At 33.2% G+C, this 13,257-nt stretch overlaps 1 protein-coding gene across 1 annotated transcript; it reads right to left on the bottom strand.

Annotated features, from left to right (window-relative positions):
* Positions 1 to 3,421: 3,421 nt before the first annotated feature.
* Positions 3,422 to 5,424, bottom strand: LOC142518446 (heavy metal-associated isoprenylated plant protein 39-like). The gene is made up of 3 exons (XM_075621234.1): positions 5,269 to 5,424; positions 4,607 to 4,682; positions 3,422 to 4,003 (listed from the first exon to the last, which is right to left on the bottom strand). Exons 1-3 carry the CDS (start codon positions 5,275 to 5,277, stop codon positions 3,660 to 3,662), a joined length of 429 nt encoding a protein of 142 aa, XP_075477349.1. The 5' UTR covers positions 5,278 to 5,424; the 3' UTR covers positions 3,422 to 3,659.
* Between the last annotated feature and the right edge of the window lie 7,833 nt (positions 5,425 to 13,257).

Genomic DNA, 13,257 nt, shown 5'->3' on the forward strand with positions numbered 1-13,257 from the left:
TGATTGATACAGCTGTGAATCAGCCTGTACCACTTCCACCTCATCCCCTTTCCACATCAACAGTAACTGGTGCATGGATGATGGTACACAATGGTTGGTATGAATACAATCTCTTCCCAACAAAGCATGGAAGCTAGCACTCGAATTGACCACGAAAAAAGCTGATAGCGAGGATCGAGACCCTACAGTAACATTTACCGGTAACACTCCCAAAGTTTTCGTAGATTCCCCAGTAAAAGCCGCCATAGAGACTTCGATAGAAATTAGGTCTTCTACATTCTTCCCCAACTTCTGAGTGATTCTGTATGATAAAATATTCACAGCAGACCCATTATCTATCAGTACCCTAGACAATGAATTTCCATTAACATGTGCTATAATATAGAGTGGTTTGATATGTTTAGTCATCTCATTGGTAGGTCGCTTCATCAACACTCTTTTCTCTTCATCAACAAGAACACCAACGCAATCAATCAAAATATTGGTTTGAATGGATTCCGTAACACTTCCAGTGGATACATCGGATTCAAACATCCTTTTGCGTTTAAACTCCTCTACCAACATTAATGAGCCAGTGGCACACTCGAATGAAACGAGAATCTGTCCTACCTTGAAAGTAGCCTTCTTAACTAGTTCATTGTCTTCCTCTGATAACAAGTTATCATCTTCCTCCTTCTTATCCTTGGTAGCCTTCCTCCCAAATTTTTTCTTCTCTTTGAATGACTCATCCATCTTAGATCGGCGCTCATCAGCTTTTTCTCTCAACACACGTCGTTTTTGGGTCCGAGAAAGAGGTTTTGGGAACTTTGGATGTTCTACCCGCTTCCATGTACCGTCGGGGGTTGCTCTGGGAGGAAAACAAAACGAGGTTTCCTTTCATATTTTTTATCAGAGCCTAGAGGTGCTGGCCTCTGTATTATCTTCTGGACCACTGTGGGTCCCTTTTTCTCTCGCCATTCGCCAACCCAGGAAACGAGCTCCTTCTGAGGTACTGGTTCTCTGGCCTTTTGGCCATAGATTCCCTGTCATACCTCATATTCCTCCCACTATAATGCACACCACTCCCACTGTAACAGCGGTCTTTTTCATGAAAAATTTCTGTTTTATTCTCCTTAACCTCAAATATCATTTTCCGAGGCACCCAACACTTCTTTAAAATAAATCCTGGCCTAATGGACCTGTCCTCACCTCTACCCCTTCTCCTGTCATTGATTAAGAAACACAAGTCAGTACTGCTCACATTCACATTTGCTACTGGGGGAAAAAGATCTTCATCCACTATCATTGTTTCTTTTTTTCGGGTAATTGTTGATTCTTTCCTGCAAGACATTTTTGAAAGCCCAACAAGCATTAGTATTATGGTTGAAGGAATTGTGATACTTAGTGTAATCTATTCCTTTCATCTCCTCCTTGGTGGGTAGCCTATGATCTGGGGGAAACATTATAAATTTTTCCTTCACCAAGTGATCAAATATTTCTTCCGTCTTTGACACATCGAAAGTATATGGTGTTTGCACTGGGTGAATGTTTTTCTTGGCAGATTCTTCGCTCTTGCGTTTCAAGAAAAGGACGGTGCGTGATCCGGAATTTACCAATTCTGTCAAGGCAACTTCCTCGACTTCTTGGAATTAAAAGCCTACTGTAGATTTTCTCTTATGACTCTCCTCCCGCAATAATTCTTCATATTCTGATCGCGAAATTCTATCCCTTGGAACTTCTTCCTAAGTTCAAAATCAAGCCCTCGCTGTGACATTTTCACATACTCTGATTCAGGAAGGAATACTCGGAATCTACTTCTTACTTTCTTAAATTTACAAATGAAATCATTAGCAGATTTTCCCTGCTTTTGGACCACCCTTGACAATTCCGCTATACTAATCTCAGGTACTCTATTATGGACCACTGTTCGAAAGAATTGTGTATGGAATTGATGTTCCATATCATGCCAAGTCATAATAGAGTTTCAAGGTAGCGTCGCATACCACGTGAAAGCAGTGCTAGTCAAAGAATTTGGGAACAAACGTAGCTTATAATTGGAAAAATTCTCCAAATTTGCTAATTCCCCACACTCGATTGTAAACCTTGCTACATGTTCCACACTAGATTGACCATCTTCTCCAGAGTATAAAGTGAAGTCTGGACTGCGGTATCCTCGTGGATAAGGGTTGTCACGATCAACAATATCAGGATACGGTTTGTGAAACTCTGGTCGGTTGATTGGCCTCACTCTTGGGCCATACAACTCTTGAATAACATCCCATACCGTGTCAAAATCTAACACTGGAGTTTGTTGTAACTGGTGTGGAGGATAGATTGCCCCCCCGGGTTTTATTCCTTGAATTTGGTACTGCATACCCACGCATTCCCCCATCACCATACACACCCCTGGATGCAAGTTAGGAGACGTCACAGAGAATATATTACCGGCCATTTGTCTAATGTTAATGCAGTTCTGATATTTCAACCCCAATTCCTCGTCTCTTTTGTGCGGAGGAGTGTACCTTCCTTCCCTGGCAGATTCTGGAATCAGTGCTTCTCCCAAGAAGCGATTATCACCTGCTTGAGGAATCCTCGATCCTTGGCCTTGATCTTTAAACAGTTTAGTGTCAGAATCTTGAAGTTTATCATTTTCTGGTGTAATAATCTTGCCTTTTGCAGACTTTCTTAATTCCTTTACTTCTGCCACAAATTCCATCATGACAATAGTGAGAGCTTTGGTCATTTCTTTAAGATCACTGCGGATATTTTTCTCCATGGTCAACATGAAGTTTGTTGAAGCCCCATTGCCACCAGAAACTGCAACTCCTTCCTTTACAGCCACTTCTTCGAACTGGTGTACGAGTCTTTCAACCGTTCTTCCATCTGCATCAGTTTCTTCTTCCTGTGAGCGATGACTTTTCCCCTGTGATGGAGGAATTCCTTCATTCTTCTCAGTATGCTTTGGAGGCATTTGTTCCCACAGGGCGTGCCAATTTGTTTCTCACGAAAATTGCGGGGCGTGCCAGGCACGTGTTCGTGCCAAATATGCAGAGATCTGACTTCTTTGTCAAGCGTTGCGAGTCTCGATTCGATCGTTAATTATAATTCCTTCGAAATGGCTTCAAAGCTAAACATGTAAACTGAGGAAAATAAAAAAATTATAGAGAGAATCAATGGACAACATCAAACTTAAATATGCTGTTATGAATTTTGATCAGCATTCTATAATAAAGTTGAAGAAATGAGAAAATAGACTGCTTGGAAAATAAAAAATGAGCGAACAATTAATGATAGAATTCTGCAGAGCTTTGCTGTAGATTTGTTGGATGTGTGTGTTGTGGTTTCTGATTCTTCCTTCCTGTTTTTGTTCAACTCCGCATGTTAGTTAAGGTTGTATTCCACGATCTCTCCACGATCTTCCATGTTGGGTAGTGGCCTTGACTGGTCGCATAGTTCTTCTCCTGGGCAACTGCAATTCTCTTGGGCTTTCATCATAAGTTGGACTTTTGCTTATGGGCTTCCAAGTGGGCTTCTTGGATTATTTTTCAGGCACAACACTATTTAAATCATCTCATCAACACATTGTTGGGTTCAATAAACTGTTATACACAGAGAATTATTAAGCACGAAATCCACTACCCTCAATATCTACAACAATATACGTACATATATATATATATTCAAGAGATAACACACGAATTAGGGTTTTCCTCGGCGCTGTAAACACGGTAGTGCTGTGTATAATAAGGATTGACATTGTAATTATTCCTGTAATGCGTCAATAATTCAGCAATCTGTTCGAGTTCCTTCTTCTTTTGATCTTCTTCCTTTTTCACGGCATCTTTTTTGGCGTCATCTTTCTTTTCTTCGTCTTTCTGCTTCTCTGGCTCTTTCGCTGGCCCTACTGTCAAAATATCAGTAGTGGCCCAGAGTTTTCTCAACTTGCTCGCCAGTTGGATAGGATCCACATCTCCAACTACTGTTAATTTCTTCTCCTTCATGTTCATTGCTATAGATTCAATCCCTATATATATATATATATATATATAAAATTTTTCAAAGGCTGAATAGATGCATTAAATTATCAAAAAATTATAAAAGACTCAGCGATGAATACCGGCATATCATTGAAGAATAAAGGGGTTTTGGCACCCATATCTAAAATCACAAGAGATCTTATTTATATATTACTTTTTTGGCATGATCATGACATTTGAAATCAACAATTTTTTTTTAAAAAAAAACAAAATCGAAATCAGGAAAAATTACAATTTTGGTCCTATATAATTTGTGATTTTAATCATCTATATTTTCAAATTTTAATTTTTGTTCTGTTATACTTATTTTGATTTTTCAATTTTGATCTTTTTCCAACGTGGCGCCGACATGATACTGAAGTTTTTTGTGTCAAATTAGCACTCATAATGGAAAGATCTAAAATTACCAAAAGCTGAAATATATATGACTAAAATTATAATTTGATAAAATAAATGATTAAATCGCAAAGAAGCAAGCATATTGGACCAAAACTGCCTTAAAACCAATTCGAAGATTACCAAAGAAAATTAATTAACAATGAAGAACATAAAATTTAAATTTTTTATTTTGGATATATACTCCGAGATACCTGATATACGTGAAACTGTCTTTAAAGCCTTTTGCTTCTCTTTGTCATCATTTATTTGTAATTTCAACACCACTTTCTGCAGCCAAGAATATTACACAACCAAATGTCAAAAGCTTTAGGCTAAACAAGAATTTGATCCATTTTATATCACATGAAAATTAATTAGTACATCAATAACATCGTATCTATTATGGCCCTAAAAACCCCACAATGCTTTTACTTAGATAACGTAAAATTGATCGTAATATGATCAACTTTGTAAGCCGGCATCGGTCGTTAGTATTTACTTAGACTTAAATCACGGGGATATATGCAATCAGAGCCAATAGAACTTTACTTAGTTAAACATCATAGGCCAAAACGCAAACTCAAGCTATATTCATCTCATAAACTAAACAAAATTAAAGAAGATTATATAGTATGATCGTCGATGTTCGAATTGTGAAAATCAATTATTAAATTACAAGAAAAGCGAAGGACAAAAGATCATCATCCAGAATCAAATACTCCTGCTGTAACGTATACAAGATACAAATAAATTGAACAAACCACTTTGTGTGTTAGAAAATCAAGAATATTTAAGTGGCGATTAACTTAGATAATTAACGAAATACAAAAAAAAATTATAAACAAAAATTAAAGAACTTGGAGGGGAATTTCACCTTGGACATCTTGATCCAATTGAGGGTTCTTGGAATTGGATTTGAGATTTATAATAATAATAAAATAATAATTATTATTTGATCAAATTTAAAGATGATAAATGAGAGGCAAGATGAATATATATATATAGAGGTACTAGTGGAGTAATGGTTTGTGGACAAGGGAGAGAAGTACAATGAGGCTTTTTAAATCAATCTCTATGTAATTAATTAGTCAAAAGGAAGATATTAAATCTACTTGAGATTTAGCCAATTTCCCTTGCATAGATTTCTTTCAATGGGGGCACCTCATATGTGGAAGTATGTCATTTTTTTAAAAAAAATATATAGCATGTTGTATGCAATTTATGCATTATCGAATTATTTATTGATTTCTATATTGTCAAATTTCAATTTTATTTCGTCATCTTTTCTTTTCTTTTCTTTATTTATTTTGTGTGTGTGCAATTTCTATAATTTTTTCATGTGGCGATGATGTGTTAGTTAGTGATACACAATTTTTGTTACCTGATTAAAACTGAATTATGACAACATAACAAACTAGAGGAGGAGCCACCCCCAAACTTTTTTTAAAATTTTTTAGTTATAATAAATATGTGGATTTAATTCGTTTGATTTATAAATTTGTTTTCAAAGAATGCGAAAGCATGAAACCACATCATCTTCTTCACATCATTTTCCCGTTCAAGTTTCTTCCCACTCGCTCCAAAAGTTCAATTTATATCTAGATAAATTTTATGTTTCTTTAAACTAGGTTTTTTTTTTTTGAACTGTTTGATTTCATTGATGTGTGCTATTGTGGGTTTTTTGAAAATAATTGTGAAGTGAACTTTTTGAAATGATTTCATTTAATTTGTATGATTTTCTATGCCATTTTTGTATTCTCTTCATTGGAAAATGAAAATGATGTGCGTTTTCAAGCGGTTCTTTCATTGAAAATTAGTATTTTATTATATTTTAATGTGTAAATATTTAATTTAATTTAATTTATTTTATTGTCGAATCAGTCAAACTCATAGGGGAAATGTTTTTGGGTATGCCCCTGTAACGAACCAAAATCGCAAAAGATAAACTTCCCCAAATTTTAGATCTTGTTACCCATTGTTTTTGTTGATTTGTAATAGTGTGAATGTATGATATCATTATATATAGGTAAAAAGTTGTGTGAAACGCTCACACGGATCGTATTTTGTGAGCCAGATCTTTTATTTGGGTCATCAATGAAAAAATATTACTTTTTATTGTGAATATCGGTAGGATTGACCCGTCTCACAGATAAAGATTCGTGAGACCTTCTAACAAGATAACTACACTCTTATATATATATATAAATTGACACGACTTCTTCTATATTTAAAACCCTATTTTCTAGAGGTACCCCCCCGTCTTCTACGTTGAAAATAATAAACTTTATTGTTCAAATTTTACACTTTTAAAAATAATAAAACCGACCAGTTAATCAATGTAAATATTAATTAAAAAAGATATAGTTGCATAATTTCATTTTTTAAGCATTAGAAAATGCTTTATGAACGCTGGTTAATTTTTTGTTATATACTGAGTGTAATAATTATCTCTGTTATTGTTTGTAGAGTAATCAAACCCTGGAGTTTGGGTTGTTATACAGTTTAAAATATTTGAATTACATCGTTACTATCAGCTATAACTTTTGGTAAAACGACAAGTGATCGGCCATACAATTAGTATCAGATCCAATATATATTACGACTTCAATTCTCGTTTATCACAAATAGTACAATTATTGTAAGAAAAATTGTCAAGATTTAATAACTATCCTTGTAGAAAGAGAGATTGAACTGTGGTGCGGTCGGTATACGCTATAAATCTTGATAACATCAAGCAAGCATTCATATAAAATCAATAATTTATTGAGGACGGCGAATACCGTCACCATCAACGCCTTTGCTTTTAATTAAGTTGCATCAAAATTGATAACAAAATAACAAAAATTGGAAATTATAAGGTAAACCAATCAACCAAGAGCCTTATTTAATTATAGCCAAAAACTAATGTGAGACGGTATCACGGATCATATTTTGTGAGACGGATCTCTTATTTGGGTCATTCATGAAAAAAATATTACTTTTTATGCTAAGAATATTATTTTTTATTGTGAATATCGGTAGGATTGACCCGTCTCACAGATAAAGATTCGTGAGACCATCTCAGGAAAGATCTATTATGTTTTTAAAGAAAGATGGTGACGGTGACCTTCAAGGCCGACGTCTTCTTTACTTGTACACAATTAAATACACGTGGTTACTAGCATGGACTTCAATTTTGTTCTTGTTCTTGTTCGACAATGTTTAAATAAAAAGAATCACATATTTTTTTTTAAAAAAAAAAAACTAAAAATATGACTAAAATCTACATAAATTTATTAATATATCTTAAATATCTCGTATAATTAGTTACTAAATTATTTATTTTTCACGTCAATATTATCCATAATTATTTATATTTAATATTGTACATTATTTTATGCAATTACCAGCTTAATCTACTTTAATTTCATTAATAATTTTTTAATTAAATTTGAATTTTATAATAAAAATATAGTTTAAAAGTATAACAATTATGTGCATGCAACGTGTGCATCGAGTAGCTAGTTAGCTTCTATTTAATTTATATATTAGTGAATGTATATATATATTTTTCAATATTATAACGTTTTTTTTTTATTTTCTTAAAACATACAAAAATTTTTAAAAATGACACTGCTGATTTTATTTATTAATTTTTTAGGAGAATCCCTTTAAAAGAGATGATAGTTGTCTGCATATGACGAAAGAAGACATCAAGTGGATATTGAAAATGGAGAGAAGTATTTGATGTTCTCAAGGAATTAAAAGAAGGTTTTGGAGGTTTGTGAAAAATTATTAAAGCTCAGATAAGATTGCTGACCATGTATGCATTTTGCAACACAAAATTATGACTCCATGTACTTCAAAAAGTGCATGAAATAAAATAATATAAGTAAAATTATAATTTTATTCCATAAAATTATTTCTTGCAAGTTTGTTATGTATGTTGTTGAATTTCAATTTTATTATGATATTATTGTATTTTTTCCTTCTAATTTTAACATTTTCTCTGACATATATAGCGCTGACTTGATGCCAATGATGAAGTTAACGTGTACTATCACGTCCCGAAACTCAGGGTTGACACCGATATTGTTTAGCAATCATACAATTAGAAAACAACCAGTCTCGTAGCACAATATAAACCAAAACTAGTTTATATCATAACTTTCAAAATGACAAGAATGTCTTTACAATGAAATAACCGAAAATGACATGATTCAATGCAGAAATGTTACAAGTGAAATAAAATATTAAGCCTAAGATAAAATCTCGAATTTCATCAGCCCCAAAACTGGTCCGTCTCTTCTTCCTCAAGTTGTTCCTCGAAATGATTGTAAGGGGTGAATGATATGGTCTTCACTTAGCAAGTGAAGGCTGTTCATGCACAATCATAACAACATGTATAATTTTGAAACACATTTCATTCATAACCAGACTCATATCACATGCATAACATAGACCAGACACTGAGATTTCTCTACTATCAATGGTTTACTGATATGATCAGTCCCTAATTTTTACTTATCTAAGAGGACGAGGCCATATAACGGTTACAATTCCAACGTGTAAGGGCCACAAACATATCGTGTTGGGATTCCTACCCATATCAAGTCGAATGCTCACAGTGCCCAAAATCATACCGTGACTATGCTAAGAAAGGGAGTAGAACAAAAACATGCGCTCAAACAAATTTTTTAAAAAAAGAAAAATGCATAAACGAAATTCAAACTTTAAAACAAGCCAACTTATCTAAGAGCTGGAAGAAAACGTGAAGAATTTGAAAACCAAAGAAGAATCATCCAACCGACACTTCGAAAACACAGCAACACATCTACGGAAAATAACTCGTCTTGAAAAATTATTTGCGATTTATTGCACGATTGGATTTGGCTCAAACTGTTACAGTACGTTCACAAGTACGTCAAATAAATTATTAACGGTGAAGATCAGGGTTGGAAGGCGTTTTGGCCTGTTCATGTACAAAAAACTTTAGGTATGCTGTTCTCGCCTAGAATCAGAGCAGTTTTCTTACGAATGATATAAACGCTTAAATTTGTATATGTTGTTCAACACATATGGATGCATGTTCTGAACGGTGGAGATTGGATTCTAAACTCGAGTGAGAGAAATAATTTTCTAAACTTGGATAGAATCGTGATAACCGCAGCAGAATTTTGGAGAGCGAATTTCGAGAATATGGAGAAAATCTCGAAAATTGAGGTGTGAAATTTGAATGGGAGGGTCCTACTATTTATAGGAGTGAGATGAAAATCTTACTATAATTCGATTGATATTCTTTCCAAAATTTGGAGATGCTCTTTCCATATATTTCGAGATACTCATTCCATAAATATTGATATGGTTCTTTGTTGAGAAAAGCTGCTTTGTATGTAATTTTCCTTCCAATTAGGTGGATATCCAGCCATAATTTACTGTGTATCTTGCACTGGATTTCTATTTCCATGTATTTATTGGCTTGGAAGATTTTCTGCATACCATATATTATTTATATTTTCGAATTTACTATAACTCTAAAACAAATTTTTATACATGTCTATATTTAATTAATTACATGCCCAAAAATTTGGGTTCTCACATGTACACTGTTATATCAGAAGTTTCTATAAAATTTTATTAAAATTGCCAAAAAATTGAAATATACATGAATAAAAATCAATTTGAACAATAGCGATTACATAAATTGAAAAGTGATAAATAATGATGATGAAAAAGAAACAATTTCTCATAATATTAATATCAATACAAATATGAGAAATTAAGAAATAAAATAATGCATCCTTTAAAAGTAAAGAAGCAAGTATGCAACGGATAATGATTACTTGCATGATCCTTTGATCGTTGCCTCACATGAACTCAAGGCTATTTGGAATAATATGGTCGTGCACTATTTATGATTTTCAGGAATAATATTTTTTAAATTGTGTGATGAACGCAGTTGGAGACGAGTAAAATAAGTAAGAAAATGTTTTTTTTGTCCCGAATTTACGACTTACCTAGTTTTAAAATATATATAAAAATCGTTCCTATAAAAATAATTAGGAATTTAAAAATAAATATTATTCTTGTATACATAAATATATCACAAAAACTCCTATAAAACATCTCAAATATATTTTTATGCTATTTTTTTCATTCTAGATATAGACAGATCAATATGTCTCACATATATAGATCCACGAGACCGTCTCACAAGAGATATATTTTATATATATTTCAAAAAATCATATGAGACTGTCTCACATGTCAATTTTGTGAGACGGTTATCTGATACACGTATGTATGTATTTATACTATTTATTATTATGAGTTCTTTACTCAGGCAGATTTTGCATTTACAAATACTACAAAAAGTTATAGCTAGTGGTAATGATGCAACTGAAATCTTTTAAATAGCACAACAGCTCAAGCACCATGGTTCGATCGCTCTTTCAATAGGGACAATTATTGCACCCAATAATCTCCCTCTCAATAATTGCATTCAATGGGAATCGAACCCATGAATTTGGCTCTGATATCAATTGTAGGACCGAGCGTGCCGCTTTACCAGAAGCTATAGTTAGTGGTAATGGGGCAACTCAAATTTTTTAAGCCGCACAACAGCTCAAGCACCACAGTTCGATCATTCTTTCAGTACGGATAATTATTGCACCAAACAACGGTGAAAGTCAAACTGCTAAAAATTTATTGGAGTAATTAAAAACAATAAGGCTAATATATATTTGGTCTAAAGATTTGGGGGATTTTGATTTGAAATCTTCGCCTCAAATTTATTTTAATTATTTCGGCAAGTTTCAAATTCATTTTTGGAGAGAAACCAAGATATTTAAAATCCTGTATTATCTTAATCTTAATATCTTAATATTTAGTCAAAGTTAAAACTTCAGTAATAACAAACTTTTTAATTGATTTGATGAAATCTTATTCAAAATTACAATTATAGTCTCAATATTTTTTTAATATTTTCTTAAAATAGCATTTCGTTTCAAATCTTCAATCTTATCTTTATTTATATGTTAAAATTAAATTATATTTTTATCTATATTTTAAAATTTTTATAGAGTTTATCACTTCTAATAAAAAATAGAAAAATCATTAATTTTAAAACAATAAAAATTATCATATTTTGATAAATATTTCAGCTATATAAGTATGCAACATGTTAAAAAGTGATAATGGTATTTTTTCATATTTTATTATGTTGTTTTTAATCCATTATTGCATAATTTTAGGGTATCGAGTCTGCATTTTTTATCTGTTTTATTTATAATTTATGCATACTTTTCGTATCTCACGTGTTTCGGTTGATTTGTAAGTATTATTAGCTAAATTGCGAGTAGACCGAAACATAATGAAGAAAGCAAGTCACGAGTTGCAAGGAGGTCGCGCCAGAGCTGAGAAAATCAACTGCCCCAGCATGCCTGAATAAAGAAACGCACCTCAATATGAAAATTTCCACACATGGATTTTCTCCTATTTTGGAATCTTGGCCCTTCGATAAATATATATAACCGAAGAACAAGTACTTCATAAGTATTTTCTTCTGTTCTCTTCCATATTTTTGGGATTAAGGAGATCCTACCGCAAAAATCTATCTTTTGATTTATTTGTGAAGATTGAATTTGTTTTAAAGCATACTTATTATATTATTGTACTTTACTTTATTTTTGGAGCGTGATCAACTTTGAATGTATTTTAGGTGTTATTCTTGTCTATTCCCTAAGCAATGGAAGCCACGAAAAACACCTTCGGACGACTCTCCATAATCTCTAGGCAGAAAGATCTTGACACCAAATTGCATTAGAACTCTAATATTGCGTTATGATTAGTGAAACTTGTTAAGAAATCATTATAACCCAAGAATTTTGGTGTATGACAAAATCAAAACAGCACTTCACTGTTTCAAAAAACAGTTGTTTTTCGTATATGTAATAAGTATCAGTTCAACCGCCCAGCTCAGCAACTGGAATATATTTCAACCGGCTAAAGCACAAGAGACACAAGAAGACTAACCGCTTGAATTTCAGACCGCCTACAAATTCAACCGTTTGGATAAAAAGAAGTGTGGACTTGAATGGTCTTTCTAAAAACCGGATCATTATAGAGAGCTATTTATTGCTCAATTATTGAATGACATTCTCCGATCGGTTCTAGACATTCAAAGTATTACACCGTCTCAAAAATCAACTTATCTCTACACCAGTCCCAAGAATGATATGCATTTATTTCAAAATCCCAGAAAAGGAAGATCAAGTATAGACTACAAAGTTCTGATGCTGAAAACAGTTTCCATAAAAGGGAACTCCTCAAGAGATGTGATTCAGAACTATGCTGAGCAAAAAGAACATTAAATGCATCGATTAATGAACAATTAATGCTCTTAAAGATGACAGTGACACATCTGTTCAGGGGCTCAGGTTAACGTTGCTTGTCCTTCCCGACCGTTGGAACAATCGGCTATATTAACAGAGAAGTATGAAAGAAGCAAAAAAAAAGAAAGAAAAACTACTCAATTTCACAGCTGTAAAATTATCATCTGCTTGCATACTTTGAAGATCCAGAGTGCACTCAAAGCTTACTTGATTCATCGCTCAATTAGCACGTATTGAACATAAAGATACTCGATCATTCAAGGATCATTTTCGTGCTACATAAATCAGATTATTCATATCAGTAACCTTTTGGTTATTTGGTTAAGTTGTGGTGTCTGGTGAACTAAGTGTTCTTAAAATCCAGACGTGTAAAGTGATCACTAAGAGTTCCAAAACAGGCAGTGTGATAAGTCCTGATTGGAGTGGGCTGTTGCAAAAAGTTTTTAAAGCCAAAGTCTTTTAGTGGAATCCTTCCTGAAGAGGAAGAAGGG

This window comes from Primulina tabacum, chromosome 11 (genome assembly GCF_025594145.1).
Source record: "Primulina tabacum isolate GXHZ01 chromosome 11, ASM2559414v2, whole genome shotgun sequence".
NCBI lineage: Eukaryota > Viridiplantae > Streptophyta > Magnoliopsida > Lamiales > Gesneriaceae > Primulina > Primulina tabacum.

Coding starts and splice junctions, on each gene's coding strand:
- LOC142518446 (XM_075621234.1), bottom strand. Junction 4,004..4,606: donor GACAGTTTCACGTATATCAG/GTATCTCGGAGT, acceptor ATATATATATAG/GGATTGAATCTATAGCAATG.